Source organism: Aythya fuligula, chromosome 7 (genome assembly GCF_009819795.1).
Source record: "Aythya fuligula isolate bAytFul2 chromosome 7, bAytFul2.pri, whole genome shotgun sequence".
In the NCBI taxonomy this organism is placed as follows: Eukaryota; Metazoa; Chordata; class Aves; order Anseriformes; family Anatidae; genus Aythya; species Aythya fuligula.
Window position 1 is genome coordinate 14,061,981 of NC_045565.1, and position 22,535 is coordinate 14,084,515.

At 36.7% G+C, this 22,535-nt stretch overlaps 1 protein-coding gene across 30 annotated transcripts in view; it reads left to right on the plus strand.

Moving 5' to 3' along the window:
• KCNMA1 (potassium calcium-activated channel subfamily M alpha 1) overlaps positions 1 to 22,535 on the plus strand; it is a 470,776-nt gene that overhangs the window by 423,224 nt on the left and 25,017 nt on the right. For all 30 annotated transcript variants that reach the window (XM_032191476.1, XM_032191474.1, XM_032191475.1 and 27 more), the window contains 2 exons: positions 62 to 286; positions 3,487 to 3,679. In XM_032191476.1, coding sequence (XP_032047367.1) covers positions 62 to 286; positions 3,487 to 3,679 — 418 coding nt within the window. The remainder of the gene's footprint in view (positions 1 to 61; positions 287 to 3,486; positions 3,680 to 22,535) is intronic.

Consider the following 22,535-nt stretch of genomic DNA (forward strand, 5'->3'; position numbering starts at 1 on the left):
TAAGCTTCCCTTTGTTTCATTTCTCCCTTGTCTTTTTGTTTTGTTGTGTTTTGTTTTTTAGACTCGAAGTGAAGCAGCGATGACAGTTTTAAGTGGGCATGTAGTCGTTTGCATATTTGGGGATGTTAAATCTGCTTTGATTGGATTAAGAAATTTAGTGATGCCATTACGAGCCAGCAACTTTCACTACCATGAACTCAAGCACATTGTGTTCGTGGGTTCACTTGAATACCTGAGAAGGGAGTGGGAGACACTGCATAACTTCCCAAAGGTTTCAATCTTGCCTGTAAGTCCAAAGCCATATTATTGATACTTTGTGATTTAGGACACCAACTGGACAGATTCATACTGACTTTGATCTTAGGCTTTTTTTTTTTTTTTTTTTTACCTTTGTCTACTTATAGGCCTGAGGACTTAGCTTTTCCCTTACTGTGTCTATGAAAAGAGAGCCCTGTGAGACCTTATTAGAAGATATTTGCTGCAGTGTTCAGTGCCTCGTCATCCTCATCGGATGAATTTCAGCTGCTATCAAATGTATTAGCTGTGTTATATATTGAACATTCACTGTAGTGCACTGCATGTAGCCAGTTTTGATGTGACTTCCCTCACAGAATGATAGTGGTTATTTATGACATTATTGTTGCATTTATACCCGCAAAACCTTTGGAAACAAAAATCATTCTATCTACATAAGAAGTGTCTAAATTTATAAAAACTTACTGTAGGTTGGCCAACTTTATAGGAACATTGCTGTGGTATTTCAGTTCCTGCCATACCCATTCTAAAAGAGGAATTTCTAAAGTTGAGGAAGTATGGCAAAACCTTGACCCTTTTGAAATCAGTGAAAAGCTCCTATTGATTTTAGGAGGGACAGCCACTAAAACCACCATTCAGAGGTCCTATTTCTCCACTCTATGTATCAGTGTCATTCACTTGTGTGCACAAAATGTAGAAACATGAGCTCCAGTACAAACAAATGAAGATGCATATCAGATCACTAGCATGATCATAGCTATAAATGACCCACAAAGGTACAGGCAGGAGGGAAATGATCTCATGGTAAAAGCACGAAAGCAATGCTCTAGATTTAACAGAGTAAAGTGAGGGTGGATGTTTTTATCAGAATGAAAAATTTGGAGTTTACCTGTTCTTAATAATTACATTTCAACGATTAAAAATAAGTAAATAATGGATGTAATTTGCAGTGAATAATCAGGAGAATAGCAATAGAATGGAAAGACTGCCCATACTTTATGATTAAGTCTGTATGTCCTTGTTACTGTAAATGCAGTTTTAGTGTTAGCCTGTAGCTTTTTTTCTGGAAACTGATCCAACACATGGTGTCACAAGATTCTCTGCTGTCACAGAAATGATGTTGGTATCAGATTTGGTCAGTTAGTTAATATTCTCCTCCTCCTGCCAATCGCTTTTAATTCCAGTCACTGTGAAGGATAAAGACTAAGGAATCAGTACCAAAATAATAATATTTGATCTGTGAGCAAAATGGAATCCAGCTGTATCCAGCACATTACATTACTGTAATGTGTGTTTGTAAAGTTTTGATTCTGAATTCTGATGAGGCATTAAGGAAATGTATACTACCTTTACTTTCCCCAATCAGTTTGCGGCCAGCTCTAGAATAGTTTCAGTCTAATTTCAGGTTAAACAGCCTAAATTGTTGGTTAGTATACCTTTAAAAATACAGAATAAGTAAAGGAATTCTTGTATCTTATGTATCAAGGGAGCTGAAGACTGCACAGACTTCAAGGCCTTTTTTTTTTTTTTTTTCCCCTCAGCCTATCTGCTTCAAAATGGTGATATAAAGTAAAGCTATCAGCATTATTCTGATAAAAGTCTAATAAAATTACTGAGGTCATGCTGGTAGAGATCATGTGTTAAATGGAGGCCACTCAAACTCATTTCTTTATTCACAGTGTTTTGGTTCACAAAGTAAGGTTGCTGCTTATATCTGATAGGGATGTGGTTACAGCTAGACATAGAAACAATTGTTAGTGTTTAAAAAAAATTACCTAAAAAAATCATACAAAGTTTGTACTAAAAGATGTGTTTAAGCTACTGAGTAAACTCATAAAAAGTAGGCAAATGCCAATTTTAAATATCCTCAGGCAGCCTTAATTCTGTCCCTTTGCATAAAATCAGTAGGAGTAAGTCTTCAATTAATTACATGATTACATATTATTTTTCCCCACAGGAATCCTGCTTCACTTGGTGCACAGTACAGACACAAAGAGCAGAATTAAGGTGGCAAGAATAATCATATCTTAAGCTCTGAGTATTTTATAATGAAAGCATATCCTTTCAATATATGCTGTTTTCCAGGGGTTTCTGGCCTAAAATTTTTGAAAGTAACTTGAAACAGTCAAGCTGATATCTGAAACTCGCTGGCCATCACTGCAGAAGAATTGAACCCTGCCTTCACTTGGCATATTTTAAAAGCACTTTTGCATTGAGTATTCTTGGTGGAGTGGTTCACCATGAGTGATCAGGAGATGGAAGAATAGGGTCTTGACTCTGTTTTGTGACATATGAAAAGGGGACAGCATAGTCTCCTTCTCATCATTAGGGTCTCTGGATGCCAAACCATGCAAGGCAGCAGAGCAGAATCTAGTTTCTATACTTTTTTTTTTTTTTTTCTCCTGGAACTTGCAGCCTCTGTGACATAGGCACAATATGTTGTAACTAGAGATATGGTCTGTTGGATGTGAAAGGCAAGTGTTGTTAAACCAAACATAATGGATTGTGTCATGTCTTAGTTGTGTTAACTATGAAACCCATGATCTACTGCAATGTTTCATTTTCAATATTGCAATCTCTGATAGAGGATTGTGGTAACAGAGACTGGTGCATTAGTTGTGACCATTTAGTTAGTCTTGTTTCTGTTTCAAAGCATTTAATCACACGATTTTGAAGATCAGTATGTTTTCCTTCTAGAAGTACCAAAAACATGCAATGAAACGGATTAATTTTTTTGTGGATTGCTCCAGGTACAAAAACCACCTTTATCTTGATTGCATTTCAGATGTCTAGGACACACAATGCTTTCCAGTTTAAATTGTTATTCTTTTGCCCAAGACCGTTGCAATTTGGTAGCAGATAAATAGACTTTTAAAACATACCCCGTGTTATATTCAGAGCGCCAGAGGTTGCCACATGATAGCAACTTAAATCAAGACAATTTCAAGTCACCGATGAGATGCAGAATGCTGGCATTATTCCTATTTCTTGTTTGTTAGTAATAGCTTGACTGAGTATTGAGACTGAACCCAAAATGCTGCCATCAGCACCAACTACCCTTTAGATTAGCACACATCTCCTATTCCCTGGCACATAGTTAGACCAGCTTAATGTCAGAGCATAAAAAAGATACTTGTTAAATAATTTCCCAAAGCTCTTTCTCAATCTTTAATTTGTTTTTCTTTTTTTCCTTTCCTGCACCCCCCCCCTTTTTTTTTCTCTGTGCCGAAGGGTACGCCATTAAGTCGGGCTGATTTAAGGGCTGTCAACATCAACCTCTGCGACATGTGCGTTATCCTGTCAGCCAATCAGAATAATATTGATGATGCTTCGCTGCAGGACAAGGAATGCATCTTGGCGTCACTCAACATCAAATCTATGCAGTTTGATGACAGCATTGGGGTCTTGCAGGCTAATTCCCAAGGTAAGGACTGCCCTATAATACTTCTCTGCAGTGCCTACAGGGGACAGGACCTGGCAAGAAGAATATCCCTCACTCAGTAATTCAAAGAGCCCTACATCAGCTTGCCTGACAGTTAAACCTGCTGATTGGTATGATGGCTTTTAAAGGGACAGTCACGTAGTGTCTCTGCTACATCACAAAGCACATCTTGTAGAGGAAAAACGAATGAACATTAATCTTTTTTTTTTTTTTTTTTTTTTCCCTCTTTCTCTTTTTTTTTTTTAAATTGTCCTAAAAAAATGTATGAAATCACTGCTTGCTCACCATGCCCTGCTCAGTGGTTTTCTTATCAGGGCAGTTGATGTTATAGAGTCAAAGCTAAGTCATAGTAACTTTGGAATACCTTAAGCCTTGGTATAAAAACATTTCTCTTTTATGTAAAGCACATTGCAGCCAGAGAGAAAAAGAGCTGAGTAGTACAAGGCACAAAGTTTACAAAAAAAAAAAAAAAGAGCAAAAATTTTAAATTAAATCTCTTTATACTTCGTATGCCTTCTTGCTCAAAAAGCCACTTAGAATTAACTCAAAGCTGATGTCTTCCCATGCTTTGACATGTACTCATCCCATTTAAGGATGTTGATCAAAATCTTTCAGTCTTTGCTGAGAGTAGGGGACTGATTCCTTGGTAGCTGAAGGCTATTTTACACCAACTGTGGCTGTGCAAAGCAGCTGAAAAGCAGTCATAAGCATCCTGGCAAAGACTATCAGTGTAAAATTAATCATCTTTCCATCCCTGAAGGGTCTTGCAGCTTATGCAGCTCAAGTCCTACCTATGATAAACCTAGGAAGTGTACAGTAAATACTCCCTCTGGATCCAGCCCTGCTTTAAATGTAGGTGTAGAAAGGGTAGTGTTTTGGTCTGCAATTTCCCCATGAGCCTGACCTAGAGATAGTTTTACCTCAAGAAGAGGGAGAACTAAGACTAAGCTCTTTGTCTTCACACTCTAATCAGGAATTTAGAATTATGAGTCAAGTATCAGAAGCTCAGAAATATATCTTCTTGAATAGAATACGGAAATGTCTCAAATATGGAAAATGCTCAGAATAAGAAAGAAAAAAAAAAAAAAGGAATTTAATACCAGACCCTGCTTTGAGCAGGAAGTTGGACTAGACATCACCTGATGTCATTTCAAACCTGAACTGTTGTATGAATCTGTGACTGTAATACTCAGGTTGCTTCTACGGTACAGCCCCTATTGCTCAGGAAATGTAGACTAAGATCATGGTCTAAATCCCTTCAGACCTGTTCAGTGGTGTTGATGCAGAGAAGCAGGGGGACAATAGGCTAGTTCACAGGAATTCCTGGCCATTTCTTCAGACAAATATTATTCTGTGTGTAAAAAAGGTGACTCTTTCTGCAGATTTTCTTTGGAAACAAGACATAATATAAGGCAGATGACCAGGAGCCTATTTTAGTTTGGAGCACCGACTAGGAGGTGTTATTTCTAAAATTAGTTGCTTCATATGTATCTTCCCAGTAAATTCTCTGATTATGGTGTCCATAACTACTGAATTGGTTGCATTGCTTTCAGTGCTGTAAATTTTCTAGAAAGACCTTGAATGCAATGGTTAGTTTTTTTGGAAGCAATTAGATCAATAGATAGCACAAACTTTAGCAGAAATTATATCCAATGCAACATTTTAGTTGACAAAATGAACTTTTAACATATAGTGGTCACAACTGTTCTGAAAATTATATAAACAACATGATTCAACTTTTGCTGGTCAAGAAGTGGCATCCTAGAACCACCTCACAGCTTATTACTGGCAAGTAAATACTTTTATTTACAGCATGAATGGGCACTGTACTTTTGCTTAAACATTTGTGTATTATGCAATGTACTTATTCTGGGTAAACAATCCAGTTCACATCAGCTTATACAAACTTTAAGTATTGACAGTCTAAGCTTTTTAGTTCTGGATACATGACTTTGAATTCTGACTTTCCTCACCACCACCATGTTTTGTGCTGCTCTTTTATGTGATGCCTATTACTGATCATAGGGAAAACTGACATTAGAAAATCTGGGTATGTGAAAGAATGTCAGCTGACCTTTGACAGGGTGTTGAAAAGAAAAGAAACAAAACAAAACATGTGAACAGCCTGAGAAACACATGGCCTACATTGCAAGATCTTTGGTGAGGGAATTAATGTGTAGTCTTACCCTTGCTATCCCAAGTAAAATGTTAGTATAAATCTGTAGTCACTTGAATCTCATATGCAAACCTGATACATAAATTATGTTTATTATTAGGGGGACCAGGGGGCTCTGGCAGCCATAGGCAGGTACCCGTGGGTGCCCACATCCATGAGCTTGGTGGGGTTTGTGGTCAGTGGCTGCAGCTCCCCACTACCAAACCAGGAGCATCTCTGCAGCCCTTCTCTGAGGGTGACCTGCCACCTTGGCTCACAGGGGCTCAGGATGCTCAGCTGCCAGGTGGAAATGCCTCTTTGCTCCCACTACACAATAAGTAAAATGAGGAGTAGTTTTGTTTGTTGTTGCTGTTGTTTTTTAGCTCTTTGAGTGATCTTCTGTCCAAAGATGAGAGGATTTTGACAGATTTCTGATTAGGGACAATTAAGAGAAGAAGAGAAAAAAAAAAAAAAAAAAAGAGAGAAAACAAAAGAGGGAACAAAGAGGGAACTAATACAATCAGTTGTCTGAATGAGTGAGATAGCAAACAGTCCATCGACCTCAGGTATGTCTCTTGTTCACGCTTCAGCTCTTGCTTTCAGTCCTGTGTGTGCAGACACAGACAGTACTAGTGTACTTGGAAATACACTTCCAAGACACAGAAAATAAAATATATACTGGATCAGAGCTACAGCAGACACTGGACTACCCAGAGCAGATAAGACTAAACTATCTAAGATATCAGATCTACAGTCATCATCAGCTGTCTAGTTGACAGCTACACAGAACTGTGAAGCAACATGCATTAGAAGAAAAAGCATACTAACTGTTCTGGAGGTACTTGCTAATTTTCTTTTCATAAAATGTAGTATGTAATTGTGTTCAAAATTAACAAGAACCTTCTTCAAAGTGAACTTGTGTTGTTGAAGGCTCTCCTGCTGAAAGCAGTCTCAGGGCCTTTGAAGGTTTCAAGGCTGGCTTGGCAACTCCTTAGACCCACTAAATGTAAAGGGTACAGACTCTGATGTCCTGAAAATGAACTTTTTCGAATCATCAGGGCAGTTTGTTGCCTTTGGGAGATGTAGATTCTAAGGACACAAGGCCAAAGCATGTCCCATTGAAGCTGCAGCAAACCTTATCATTTTCCTTAAGATACCTCAGCTTCTGAAATATGAAATGCTGTAGAGTTGCCTATTCACAAAATGACTCATAATCTCAGTCAGATGTCTAATTTGTGATAAAAGAAGTCATGCTTATATCTTTCACTTCCTCTAGAACTGTTCATACAAAGGTACAGTTGTGGTGGTGGAAAAAAAAAAAAAAAAAAAGAAAAAGCCACACTCAGGTACTGGAGATTTGTTTTAACTGTCCCTTGTTCTTTCCAATTCTCAATCTGTGCCCTCAACCAGGAAGTGAGATTATTTTATCAAGAGGTAGTTTGGAGAGAAGCCCAAAGAATATTAGATCCATGGTAAGCAATTGTGTACCGTCGCAATAACATTTCTCCAAAACACCCAGGAAGGAGTCTAGGATGGGCTCTGCCTTGGGCAGTATGTTGGGAGATCCCCAGTAATTCTCCTTTCCCTCCTTCTGTTGACCTTTCCATCCTTTCCTCCTCAAGTAGTACCTAGTAACTGTTTCCATATATTTTTTTCATATTTACTTTATTTTCTTTCAGTCTTACATTGTGGGAATTTTACTTGTTGGCTTAGCCACCAGATGAACGGGACCCAACGCAAAATATTTTTCTTCAGTTGTAACTAAAACTGCTATTTAGCTTTCTTCCCCCAAAAACAGAAAGACAATTATACCTAACTGTTCATAGATTTATAAATACTGTACCAGAGTAGCCTTTGAGTAGTAACTCCAGACACACAAGTCAATAATTTTCATTTATTGGACAGTGATTTAGATCTTATTTTGAGTCCCTTATAGTAAGAGCAGTACATTTCATTAAAAAAGCACTTACTAAAGAGTAGAAAAATAAAAGAAAAAAAAGCAGTCATGGCTTCAAGCAGGTTTAAGGGACAGAAAGGGGAGGCTGTATAATAACATTTTTTCAATGGACATTACAAGACAAATCACAGTACAGAAAGGTAGTTGTATTTCAGCACAGTAGCAATTGCAGGTCCTTTCTGAAGGGCTTCAACATATGAGAATTTTCCCTAGGAACTCTTTCAACATGAGAGATCTTCCTAAGGCTTCCATTTACAATTCTCATAAAAGATCCTCCAATGAAAAATAAGAAAGAATAAAAAATAAAGAGAGGATGAACTGCAGGGTAATACATCTCACATACATCATGGTAGGATTCTTTTGGGGAAAATCCTATAAAATCAAGTAAACATACACAGGATTTTATACATGGACTTTCACGTGTATCCAATTATATAAGCTAAATATCCTCGTACAAGTTTAGTTTCATTTGATCTAGTTCCTTTAAAAATCACTGGTGCTTTCATCATCATTTTTTTGCTGATGCAATCCTAAATTTTGTTTTACGAAGATGACAAGAGAAGATGTTGGTACTCATTAGCCACTGAGTGTCGTTAGATTCATTTCTCAACCTGTTGGTTGAGTCTTACATTACTGCAACTTTTGGTGGACTTTGTCCCCCAATCTGCTGCAAGAAAACTCCCATTAAAACCAATTTCAGATCTATATTCTGTTGTCTTTGCAGGTAATAATTTTTTTTTCACCTCTACGAATAAATTATTCCTGATTGTTTTATCTAAGATGTTAGCAAAAGAGAGAGAACAATAGTGTTATCAGGATTGGAAAAAAGGGAAAGTCTTAAATGAAGAGAAAGGATAAATACTGTCTGAAAACCTTTAGTTAGCAAAGGTGCTGTGTCATTTTCAGAGGTAACTGTATTGTAGTGTCGTTAGAAATGTTTAAAGTTCAAACGGTAAAAAGTAAATTTCTGATATGAATAATCCCAAAAGGGTATTTTTTTTAGTGAATATTTAATTTTTTCTCTGTCTTTACAGTCATAAGAAAGAGCTTTAAAGTGAAGAGTTCAAAATACAAGGTTTGAGGATCATAAATTCAGTTATCTTTTAGACTGTTACAGAATTCAATAATCTGTGGCAACCCCAGCACTGCTTCCTATGTTTTATTTGTTATATCATATGAAAAAGCAAAAATTAAAGTCCTTACTTTCAAATACATCAGGATGATCATTTTGTCAGGATTGGTAGGTTAGTGCAGGGATTACACTTGGTAAGGATAGTCTTACGTTTCGTGTTCCTGAGTTCTCGGTGTATTTTTGCTAGCATCAGTTTGTGTAAATATTCTTCTGTGTAGACAAACAAAATTCATAACCTGATTATTAAAAAAAAAAATGTATTTAGTTGGTTGTTATTGTTTAACCAACTGATTTTTTGGAATGTTTGTTGTAGTTCTGTTTCATTATTAGCTTTCAAAACTTTATCCTAGGTAATGAAGTAAATAAGCGAAAAATGAGATAAGGGTTTCCTAACTTCCCACCACAGGTCCTACATCATAATTTGCGCACCAAAATAAATAAATAAATAAATAAAATAATTTATTTTTTTTTTAAGATTAGGTCACTGTGATAAATAACTCAGTATTATCTTTTGGCATCATACACATGATTTCTTATCCTCCTGAACCAGATGAATCAACTGATATCTGTTATTTATTTGATGATAGCACACAGGGCTCTGGATGGGATTAAGAGCTTCTTGTCATAGTCCTGATATATACAAGAATAAAATATGGCCTTTGCCCTGGCAAGTTTACAGTCTGATGCTTTGTTGTTCAAAAATGTAAGTTATGTGACTAATGTTATACAGGTTAATAAATCTCTCTGACTTCAATGAAACTATCCACCTGTGTGAAGTTAGATTATGTGCAAGACTGTGACTTAAATAAACTAAAGAGGCTAGATGGGAGAGAGGCTGTTCACTTAACTTTGTTTCAGGGGCTACAGAAGCCATCAATGTTAGGAGTCATTTCCTTCTGTCACAGGATGCAGCCAGCATTCCAGCCCTCACAAGAAACCCTTGAGAGAAAAGTTCCCACACAGCAGCATTTGCATGTCTTGTATTTTCCTTGTAGCTGGATGCTAGCATTAGCTGCTGGAACCTGAACACATAGAGAAGGGTTTCCTGTCTCTTTCAGAGTTCTGCTAGGTGGAGAGAAAAACTGCTTTAAAATAAATAAATAAATAAATAAATAAATAAGTTTTTTATTCTAGTGCTTATGAACTAAAAATGTGTTGGTGAAAGGTTGGAGAGACGCATTTCTTTGATGCAATTTCCTTGTATTTGAGAAATGCTGCAAGGTCCTAGCTCAAATACCATCAAACTTTCACAATTGCTTGTTCCTCCTCTGCTTTCAAGATACCTTCTGCTTCAGCGAAAGAAAGATTAAACTGGGCAAAAGAGGTAGATAGCACAGTACATCAAGCACGTGATTTCACACTTATACTATAAATATATTTAACCATCCCAAGACTGATATAAATCCATGGTGACTCTATTTTATTTTTATTTGCTGTTCAACATCTTGAAAGCAAACCCCCTATTATGAAGGTGTACTGTTTTGTGCATTTCTGATGCTGAGGAATAAAAAAACCTGCTCTTTTTATGAGCATTAATTATACACCAGGCAAGGAAGCAATTGCCTCTATGTTATGAAATATTAAATCAAAATGCTTCCTGTTCCCAGATGTCCCAGAGATAAATACAGCAGTATTTTGAAGCCCCACTTGGAGCTGTTTTGCCTGCAAATTTATAGTTTTGTCTCCATTTTCAGAAAACCCTGTTTTATGTGAAGTATAGCACTCTTGGTAGTTTTTAAGGAGCAAACTCCTCTAGAGTTGCCTATGTAGGCAACAACTCTTATGTAGATTGCACACAAGGGATCTGAAGTTGAAAGGCTCCTTTAAGATGACAAATGGGTTGAAAGTGTTATTGTCTTTGATTGCATGCCTTACATCATCTGTATGTAGGAATAAGAGAGCTATACTTTATCTTTAGCCATTTTATAAATATTTAAGTCCTTATAGTTGCCTAAAGATATTAAAGCATATTTTACAGTAGTTGGAATATAAATATTATATATAGCACAAGATACCAAAGTAGTTTAATGAATTCATAATTTTCTGTTCACTTTTATTGGAATGTGTTTTATGTTCCAAAACTTCCATTTAAAGAATAAGAGACCATTCTGCTCCCTGATGAGATGTAAACCAATAGTGAATGTCATCAAGGTTGCTTTAAATGGAATGGAATTTTGGAATTACGGAATTTTAATTACTAGGAGGAAAGATAACATGGACATTTGGCTGTACTACTCCAATCTCTGCGTTTAATAGAAAAATGTGTTTTTGAAAAAAAAAATAAATTGTTTTTTAAGTCTTCAAGAAGCTGCAAGGTGTTTTGCTGCTCTGCCTCTTTGTTTTTTAAACAGTCTTAATAGCAGAAGGAGATACATATCCAGATCCAAGTATGCAAGAGTAAATTTTCGAAAAGTGAAAGGATGGTCTCTAAAATAACCAACCATAAAGTCTTGTGATAGTCAGAACATATTTATACCTCTGTATTTCTAGGGCTATTGAATACAAAGGTGTGTTGAGGTTATAATTGTTAATCTTTCAAATTCCCATCAAATATATGAAAAAATGTTTTTTAATATTTCAGAGGGTTTCACTAGATCTCAGTAGGAGTCTGTGCTGGCTAATGCTTGCTAATTACCCTCAACAGAAGTAGATACACAATGCTGGTAAATTACCTGACCCTTTGCATTTTAATGAGACAACAAGGATCTCGTGAAGTGATGTTGTTTCAGTGGTTAATGGTGTCAGCAATGTCGTAATTGTAGGCTGAGGCACATTAGCTGAACAACCACATGTAGGAAGGGCTTCTCTCAACAGGCCCTTTGGAGAATAGAACAGGATATTATCATTAAGCCTATGTCATTTGCATGCTGCTAATCACTTACTTTATTATCTTGTGTATCCATTGTCTTTCTTTAATTGCTCTTTAAATTAAAATTAAAAATAGTTCCAATGCCCATGATAGTTGTGATAGCATCCTGATTATGAAGATAACTTCAAGAAAATGGAACATATAGATAATATATTACAGGATTAGTAGATAGTTTGAAAGTTATGTACCATAACAGGCAGCCTCTTGAGCACTATTCCACTATCTTTCTTTTCTTTTGTATGTATTGTTTGTTTAATAGATGGTTATTTATATACATAAAGGTTGTATTTTTTTGTAAAAGGACACACATGACTTCAGAGATCAATGACACTGCTTTTGTCTTTAATGTGGAAGAACTGCAAAGCATCCATATCCAGCAGATTCCACTGGAGCTAGTAAGGCTCCAGGAGAAAGCAGGATTTTAGGTCTAGCCCATTAAATCCTGCTCTGTGATATCCATTATAGAAGTGTAGAAGTTAACACTCACTACTGAGTTGCAGAACTGCCAGTAAACTTTGATAGCATTAAGGTAAAACTAAATGAGTAGTTCTTTTATCAGAACATATTTAATCCTGAAGTCTGACATGAGTAAATTGGAGGCTGCCCACCCTTTCCAAAATAGGCACTCTCTAAAAGCTTGGTAGCTTCTGGTTACCTACAACATCCAAAGCTTTCAGCATCCTTAGAGTTGGTTATGCAGGCTGTGCTGAGGCACTCCCTTCACTTGGGTCTCAATACCTGCTGTGATCCTAATGCTGTATTTTTGCGGCTTTTCTTTTTACTATCCTAACAAACCAAACCCAGAAAATTAAAGCCATGAAATTTACAACGGGCATAGTAGGCTTTGTTATTGAAGGAAGAAGGGTAAGCTTTGGTCTTGTCTAGGTATTGTGACTTAATTTTATTCAACAGGACAAGATTAATAAAACAGAATTTCTGTGCTGACTTAATTGGATACAAGAGTAAGATAATATCTAGTTTAGGTAATGTCCTAAGAATACATGATCTTTTGCAAACATTCATTAGAGTTCTAATGTATATCCTATGAGAGTATCGTTGAGACTGAACTCTTCATATTGATTTGAGGACTGGCTGTTGTTCAACTTTAAATTTTGAATACTACAATACTAATACAGGAGTATGAGTACTGGTCAGTATTGGAAGATGAAGTATCTCAACATTGTGAATATATATTTTCTGTTCGACTTTACAGAGTTTTCCTAAAATACAGTGGCAGAACTATAACTCTGTAATTAGATGTCTTTATAGGACTTTTTATTTCTGGTAAATTTATGGCAGTTTTCTTGTTCCTTGACTAATTCTCCAAATGAGGGCAAAGATAGAATGTCATTTTTGAAAGAATGTATCCTCAAACAAAAAAAAAAAATAGGGGGGGGGGGGATGGGGAAGGAAAAAAAAAAAGAGAGATTTCTCTGAAATCAGACAGTGTCATATAGGTGCTGGAAAAAATATGGGGAATTGTTTCTTCCTTTTTTTGAGGACAGATGGATTAGATTGATAATGCTACAAGTATATGAGGTATTCTTACGAACAAACATTTCATTACTGACAAGAAGAAGCTTGCTCAAAAACAGTTTATGTTGTAAACAAAAATAAATAAAAAAGGTATGTGCACTATTTTGTTTAGGATATTAAGCTGTATATTTAGAAATTATATCTGTTAAAATGCCACAATAATTTGCATTTTTTCCTGTTCTAACTGTTCCTGTATGAAGATATCTTTCTAGACTAAAGTAACTTAAAACTTTTCCAAAATAATTTCACATATATATATATAAATATATGTATATGTATATTTATATGTACACAACACTACTAAATTTATCTAATCTGTTTTAATTATTTAATTTATCTAAATGTATTTATCTAATCGGTGTTAAGGCTATTTTAAATAATGCTTTGGGGATCTCTTTCCTAGAAGACAAATATCAGAAAGATTTTCCAATGTAATTCCAATTTATGAACCTAGCTATTTTTAGTGTGTGCCTAAGAACTCACATGTTCAGACACTCTATTATAAACTACTTCACTTCCTTGTCTGCCCCTTGCTACCAATCTTCTTTAGAATTCATAAAACCAGTATTATGCTGGGAAGGGATTTGCCAGAGAATCATAGAAAAGGATTCCTGGAATTAAAACAGTCATTCAAACACAGACTTGAAGCCATATTTGCAACCTTTTGTTAGCCAGAAATGTGGCATGAGAGTACAGCCCAGGGAGGCAGGGGAGCAGCAGAGCCTTCCCAAGGCTACCCATTTCTCCCCATTTCCTCCAGGAGAACTTCTGTCAGTTCTCAGTTCCTTAGGACTCTCCTCATATGAGTTGAAGCACGAGATATCCTTTGCTAACTAGTGGAAAGTTTGTCAGGATAGATAAGGAAAGGCAGTCCTTAAGCAAGGTATCTTGTAATACACATTTCAAGATAGTTTCCTTGCAAGAGAGGAAAGTGATTCCACGTTATTAAGCTTACTTTATGGTCATGTACTTTGTGATCACATGTAAACAGGTAATTCAATTTTCTGTTATAATGCAGTTTAGAGGAAGACCTTAATATGTATCTGCAGGTTTAAATTTCAGACTGGTCCCACCACAAACCACAGACACCAACTTTTTGAATTCTCTCTCACTTCTGTGTGATGAAAAATCACATCAATGTGAATATTTATTAGAAGAAAATAACAAGAAATAAATGTTCAAAAGTGTTCAAAACCCCTACTGGAAAGGATGGCTGTTTCTACTGATATTTGTAGTAATGAAAGTCCAATATGAAAGCAAAGAATTTTTATTGATCTGTCTAGCTTTACAGTAAATAATATTGTGTAGGAAAGTTTAAGTGATTATAGAGTGCTTAAGTGCTTATAGAGATTATGCCATTTGTAAGTGGCATAAACAGTAATATGTAGATGAGTGAGTGACAATAAACAGTCAATATAAGGCTGAAAACTAAAAAACAGCCTAATGTAAGTATTCAGTGTAATTTTACTGTATACTGGATAGCATGCCATACATGTAATGGTTGCCACTTGATTTTTCAGTACCTAAAGAACACCACATAACATTTTACTGCTGCCTTTGTCTTGATCATCCAAGTTTCTAGTAAAAATGGGATCCCATATAAATAATATAGAAGCAGAGCTGGTGTAGAGAAACTTCCGCTGGTGGTTTTTTTTTTGTTTGTTTTTTTAAATGGACAAAGATATTTGAACCAAGTGAGACAAGTCTTAAGGTTTTTAACAAAAACTCTAATAAAATAATGTGAGTATGTGTGTAACTCTGTCATGATAATAAATTACTTTTCTTTCTAAGATTAATATTCAGAGAAAAGGGGAAAAAACTGTGAGCCAAAACAGTGCAAAGGTAGCAACTGAAACTTCATTTTTTACCTAAGAGTAGACGGTATCTCAATGGTTTTCTGTAGACTTTTGTTTTCTACGTATATGTGTATATATTAGCAAATTATTTGTTTATTTAAACTGGTGACTATGTGCTTTGGACATTCTTGCCTCCACAATGGCCATAAGAGGTGTAGGTTGCATCTGGCTTTTTGATTCTGGAGCCTGTACTGACCAAAGCAGAGATTCAGACTGGGTACCACCAGTAGTATCAATGTTATATGTCAGGCAGGTGTGTCGACATAACTTTAGGAAATATATGTATCTAATATGGTGGTGCTAATACACCCTTCAAGAATATACAATTAGATAATGATTAGTTAATATTTATTTATAATTATAATTATAAATAATTATAATTAAATAAACCTCAAATTGTTCCTGAATCCATATCTCTGCAATTTCTATTTAATTTTTTTTCTTTTTGGTATGTGAGGAGAAAAAAAAAGAGAGAGAGAGAAGTAGAGAGAAATGGAGATCTTTATTGTCTGTATATTCCTGGACAGAGTCAAAATAGAATGTGGTATTCTGTACACATGACATACAAAACAGGGATAATTTCTTGAGCTGATCAGAGTATAAGGCTGGGTTGATATGTTAGCCATTCTTGTGAATTTCAGTATCAGAGGGTTGATATTTGTTTTAATGGAAATACTTTCTGGAGGTATTTTATTACTTTATTGTACGTGACAGGGTTGGTCCTCATACAGGCCAGTTAGACTGATAATTCTACAGAACAAATAATTGTGTTGTTGGAATGATGTGTTTTGAAAATATTCTACAATCCTTAAAATGCTATTTCCTTATTCCCATGTCAAATTGGGCACCATGTGTTATTTTCAGGGTTGAGACTAAACTGTAGTAGGGATGTAGTATGCTCCCTTTATGATCAAGAGGGTTCTATTTAAAGTATACAAATGCTCCTTGGGCAATTATCATTCTCCACAATGTTTATTGAACCCTGGGGAGAGTGACATTTCTCTGGAAAAGTTGGTTGAGGTAGTGTTATGCAGATTTGATATTTATTTTCTTATATGACAAGTCTTTAAAAGAGATGTTACTTTGAAGTTTTATGCATTATAGAAGGCAAAACTGGAGCGACAAAGGGTTGAATGATTTTTTTTCCAGCATTGAAGGAGTCCAGTGTGGAGTTCTGGTAAAAATTTTGGCTTGTGGAGAATCTTTATATTAGTATGCTAAAAAGTCAGAAAGGAAATTATCTGCTAAAATATGTAAAATCTATGCCTATATTTTGCTGTTAACATATAATTTTCTAATAATATAATAAATATATATTAATGCATGCTAATAGTTATGTTAATATATTTGAAAATATATTCATACCAAAACACAAAACTCTTGTTCCTTTATTCCAAGCATTCAATCAAACCCTACAAATTTAATCTGTTGGAATCACCTGCATACTGTCACTTGACTGTGTGCTTTTATGAGATCCAGGCCACTAAAGAGCTAAAGAGTGGTGGCAGGATATGGTGAAATGTTGCAGGACTGGACCCGGGCACAAAATGCTCCCTAGTTGGCAGTCTTTGCCTAGAGCTGCTTTTTTACAAAATGGAGTAAAACTGGAGAACTTTCAGATACTTGTAAAGAAATTAATCTACAGGAAATGTGCAGTAGGCCTGTGGAGCATACGTGCCGTATAAATTAGAGGTGGTCTTGATCTGAATCCAGCCTGTCTCAGCTCTGGGAATCCAGTTCAGATTTTTTCAATAAAATGAGGCCTTAGCCTTTACAGTTAAATCTTTTCCCCAAGACAGCCTTGAATGTGGGATTTTAGTTTTGACCCAGCCTATAGAGAACCTAATGACATTTTACCAAAGGTTTCCAGCTCAGTTCCAGCTTGAGTAATTTACAAGTCTGCTGGCACAGTCTAGCCCACACAGACCATGAAGTCAACTGTAAGTAAATCCAAGTTGATGTAAAAACAATATTGCTAGAATAGTGACAGATGCTGATTATCAAAAAAATGTCTGTTTAAGCATTTTGTATGGATCCATTTCCTCAATGCATACACTTGAAAATTTTGTAGAAGTTACTAAGTAATTGTACTTAAAGATGTGGAATTTTCTTAACCTCATCTGCTAAAGAAATTGTAGGAATACATACTGCAAAAAATGACTGCTGTGGTTATTACTGTGGCAGCTCAGGGGAGCTATTCAGATGCCTCATTTATTGGAGCTTAATAGATTAAAAGTCCAAATTGAGTCTCATGATATAAACCTAATCACATTCTAATCTGCATAATTTTCCCATAAGCAGCAATGGGAAATTTATTTAATTTATGTTTCAGCAATTGCCAATCATGCAGTGGACAGCATTGTTATTTTTATTTATTAAAATATTTTTATTGATTTCTGTCTGTAACATCCAGCTTTGCTCTTCCTTATTTGACTTGGAAAAATTTACTTTATTTAATATAATGACATAATGTAGAGTTTTACCTAAAATGCCTGTATGTAATTGTTAATGTTAAACTTTCAATTTTCTTTGCATTTACTGAATACCTGTCTCTGTGAACTAGATAATATAGCTTAATTTATTTGATAAGTTTTATTCAACATATTTATCTATGTTTGCCTGAGATCTAGATATGCATAGGTGATTAATGAATAAACAGAGAAGGATTTGGCTTTGTTATATAGCAAAATCTTCTAGCTGCAAACCTGTGCTGTACTTTGATGCTACCAACTTTATACTGTAGAATTATGCGGCATAGAAACCTATTAAATGGCAAATGGAGAACAATGTAAGAACAATTCAAAAAATGTACACCTTGCACACTGAAGTTATAAGTAAAGTAGTTAAAAAAGCCAGAATTATATTTTCTGATGATGTTATGAATTTAAGGATGTTCCATAGTAAGTGAAACATTTTGGATAGCTGCTGATCCAAAAATCCTGAAAGAACAATTGTTACTCTTTCTTCTTCCTCTTGACAAATACGTCTTTATTTCTATTGATTCTTCCAGAACAGAATTTGAAAAAGCACAGAGTATAAAAAGAGAATATCACAGCTATGCTTTGCAAAGCAGTGGTAAAGAAAGACCGTTTGTTTTGGTAATTTTGAGTTGTGTAAGTTTGTGATGAAACTGGGCAGAGGTATGGTCTGGGTAATTACTATGTGAGATTTTTTGTAAAAATACATTAGTCTCAAAAGGCCTTCATCAGAGTTTTTGCGCGTGTTCCCTAGTGAAATTCAAAATGAGACTCATACTGGGAAAAGACTCATGTATGGCTGTGAATGAAAGGCTCAAAGTTATACAGGATTCTGTGCTATGATTAAAATACAGCTCTAATTCTAACATGTTATGCAGTTCACAATAGAAAAGAGAAGCAATGTGGTATCATTCAGTCCTAGACCTCAAAATGATGAAAATCCAAGCCTTCTCCTAGTCTTTGATTTTACAGCTGAATTCTGCTGAAAGAGCAGTGCTAGAACCTGTAAATTCTTTACAGTTTTATGTGGGACCACTTACACACCCTGGGAGAACCAAGACCAGTGTTACCCCATGCTTTCCTAAGAACTTTAATTGGGACATTTTCACTATGAGTATTCTGTAATTTAACAGTACAGGAAAGAACAGATATCAGAGAAGAGCACTTTCCTGGGAGGAAGATGAACAGCTTTTTCTCTATAACGGTGTTTCTCAGCATTCAGTGCCTCAGGGGTTGTTCCAGTCCCAGATCATTGGAAGCTTGTTACAATTGAAACAGGTATCCTTCTTCACCCTCCACTGGCTGTAGCATGGCCTGTGTTTGGGCCCAGGCAGGTAAGAGAGCATCTCTGAAGATGTTGCAGACTGTAAGAAAGCTGGGAGCATACAGAGTCACATCTGCTCTCCCATGTTCCTCCTCTCTTCAAGAGCTTTAGAGATAACCTCCAAGAGGTTTTTATATCTTCAGGCACAAATGACAGTAAAAGTCAGAACTGAAATCAGAATTTAGGATATTCAGGCTCTAAGGCCAAACTACAACTCTCTGACAGATCGCATGGGATACTGAAGCTAGAATTGTTTCTAAATTGAATGGTGGTAACAGATTCCCATGAATGTCAGCAGCTCTTTAGCTGCATGACTGCTGCTGAACTTTCCAGGTGTACCCCAGTGGCTGTACTTTGGAGAATAACAGGTATAGTCTATCATTACTTTGAATGCAATGGAATATTAATGGAAATTGTCAGCAAATGGTAGCAAAGGGATATAGCTGTGAGGTCCTTTTGTAAGTGAATTGTTTCGTTTTGTCTGGCTCTGCCTAATGAAAATCCTTGTCTCATATTCCTGTGCAATAACTTGGCAGGGATGTGTTTGGTAGTTCACCACCTGTGTGCTACTCAAAATATGAATGGCACTTCATCATTTTCAGATGAGCCAGAGCTAGTTCATAGCATGTATGCTTTATAAATTATATTTTTGAGGACAGTAGTGCTTACTGTACCCAATGAATCACATGGCACCTTTTCCTAGAATAGCATTAATTGAAATGCATTATCAATTTAAATGGCACTTTAATGACAGGATCACAAACTTTAGATTCACCAGGCGGGTTTTCAGTTTGGTAAACTGCATTCTGGTTACACAGAGTTCCAGTTTAGGAAAACATGCATGTTTGGAAAGGGATGGGAGGCAAAGGGGGAAGGGGCAAGAGGCTGTAAAGGATCTTCTGTGACCCTCTCAGATGGAAGATTTTTTTTAGAATTTAAAGTAAAAATTTGGTTTGGGAATATGCCCATCTGGGTGTCAGTGAAGCCAGTGGAACGCATGTGGTGTACATCCATCCAAGAGCCAAAATTGTCTTGACCTCAAAACCCCAGCAAGCCTTTACTGGTATATCAGCCAAGTAAAAGGATATATCTACTGCTACATAGAGCAGGCCTTTCTGCCGTTCTCAGGACTTTACTTAGTCAAGTGAACTGCACAGAAACAAAGGAAAAGCAGTTTCTGGCCAGCAAAATCAGCAGATCACATGGCCATCGGGCCACTCGCTCCAAACAAGACATAAGCAGAGCAAACATTATTGTCAGTGCTTTCAGTGGGCAGAAGTCACTGTTCAGCCATGCCAGCGTTTCATAATTTCAGATTTAATCACTGTGCCCCTGTGGCTCCCAGAGTACCTGTATGTTGCTGCTAAGCCAGTATTATAGCTCCCCTGAGAGTGCCAGGGCCTGGCTCATCAGGCACAGGTCTCACAGAAGCCCTGTACTGCTCATCTTTTTGAAGGTGGAATTAACGGAGACAAGGAGGGGTCAGGGCTGACTGGCCCTGCTGAGCTCCAAGCACGGCAGCACGTGGATCCTCAGCAGCTCTTGGAAACAGGAGATTATCTCACTGAGAGGAGGTTTCCCAGGGGTTCTCCTTCTGCAAAACAAAGAATGTCTTAAAAGAGACACAGTGTTGTCTCTAATGCAACTGTTTGGTTAGTCCACCCATTTTAGCAGTAGTATTCCAGAGGGAGCTGAGAAATATTTCTTTGCACAGAACCAAGGTGTGAAACCAGCTGCTTTCTGCAGAGGCTGCAGGAGCCTCAGACTGCTTCAGTGTAGGTAAAGGATCTGGGGCACAGAAGTCCCAGCCTCTCAACATGTAAGGCCGCTGCTGAGAAAGAAGCAGGAACTGCTGGTCCTCACTGACATTGAGGATGTCAGGAGCCTGGGTTCTGTATTCTTCTCAGAGATGTGATATAGTTAATCCACTGTTTGGCAGCATTTTCTTTCAGAGAAAGGCAGGGACTTGCTACATCCTGCTGAAGTCCAAGCTGTTTCCTCCTTTGGAGGTTATGGCTATTAGGACTATCGCCAGCTGTGGTGGCATGACCCCAGTTGTCCTTCCTCATAAGCCCCTCACTGCCATTGTATTTCCTTAGTGTGCTCAGGCTTTATGAGGCCACACAAATTTTACTCTAGAGGTTGATCCTATTGAGCAATTGTAGCTGCAACTCCCTCGGTTGTTTGTGAGCAAGGAGGCACTGTGGTTATAAGAAGATCACAACTATCAGCCCTGTTTTACCATTTTTATGAGAGTTAATGGAACAAGGTTTGGGGACTGAAGGAGAAAATGGAATATGAAAAGGAAAATGAAAAGAGGCTGTGAGGAAAGCATGTCATTTCTAAATGAATGCTCTCTGCAGAGGAATTGAATCTTTTCACAGCTGAAAATGGATCTTAAATCTGATGCCTTAGCTTGTTTCAGCTTCTGTAATGAAATAGAGTTTTCCTAATACCCTGTGACCTGAATTTCTCCCTGCTTTATGGGTGCTATTCCTTGACGTACAAACCTGTATTTTCTCAAGTCAGCATTTGATGATGGATGTCAAAATACAGGTCATGTATTATGCATATAGCATTACCGATTTAAGGTGTTTACTTGTCAAGTTGAAGAAATTCAAAAATGTCACATTCACTGAATCTGCACAGCTGTCACTTGTAGTTTTTCATGCTTTTAAATAAAAGTTGTGATAAAGCAGGTTAGTTTTCCTTCACTTTTTTTTTTTCTGCTAAAGGAAAAAAAAAAAAAAAAAAAGAAAGGCTATCTATGGAATTTACATTTTATCTTGGGAGCAAGAGTGTGGCCTGAAAGTGGACGATGCCTTTTGCCTCCTAGCTCTTAGGCACACCAAATCTCCAAGAATTCCAATTATCCTTTTTCTCCAAATATTCCAATATTTTTATATTATTCAAAAGCAGATTTTTAGAGGTGTCTTCATGAGGCAGGGAAATTAAAATAAAATAGCAGACATTTCTTACATCTCCCCAGACCATAGAATGAAAAATACTAAGGTGTGAGTCTGTGTTTCATTCAAGGAGAAAACAAAATCCCTTTAACATGCTTCCTGCATTTCAGACTGAATGCACTGTGTATGCAGTGTGCAATTATAGAGCTCCTGTCAGCCTGTGTCTAACAGAAATGACACTTTTACCTCAATCTTCTAACACCATCATAGGAAGACAAATATTTGAAGGGTTAGAGAGAGGTGTCTGCAAATAGCCACCTATGAAGAGTATATGTGTGTGTGCACGCAGTCATGTGCACCTGTGTGGACGTTGCAGTAGTGGCAGGGCAAGAAACGTTTATGCATTTAGGGGTAAGTGTGCCAACTTTCCTCAATTTGCTTTTAGCTGATAGGGGAAATGCTTATGTGCTTATTCCATCTGAAGAGCCTGCTTTACTGAAAGTTGTTTTAGGGAGAGAGAGATGGGAAGAGCCCTCGGGAAAAGGAGGTTTCTAGGGATGCTCCCAGCAGTACAACCCTAGGTTGCTTGGAAGCAATAATAGTTTTCTCTCATATAAGTGAGTACC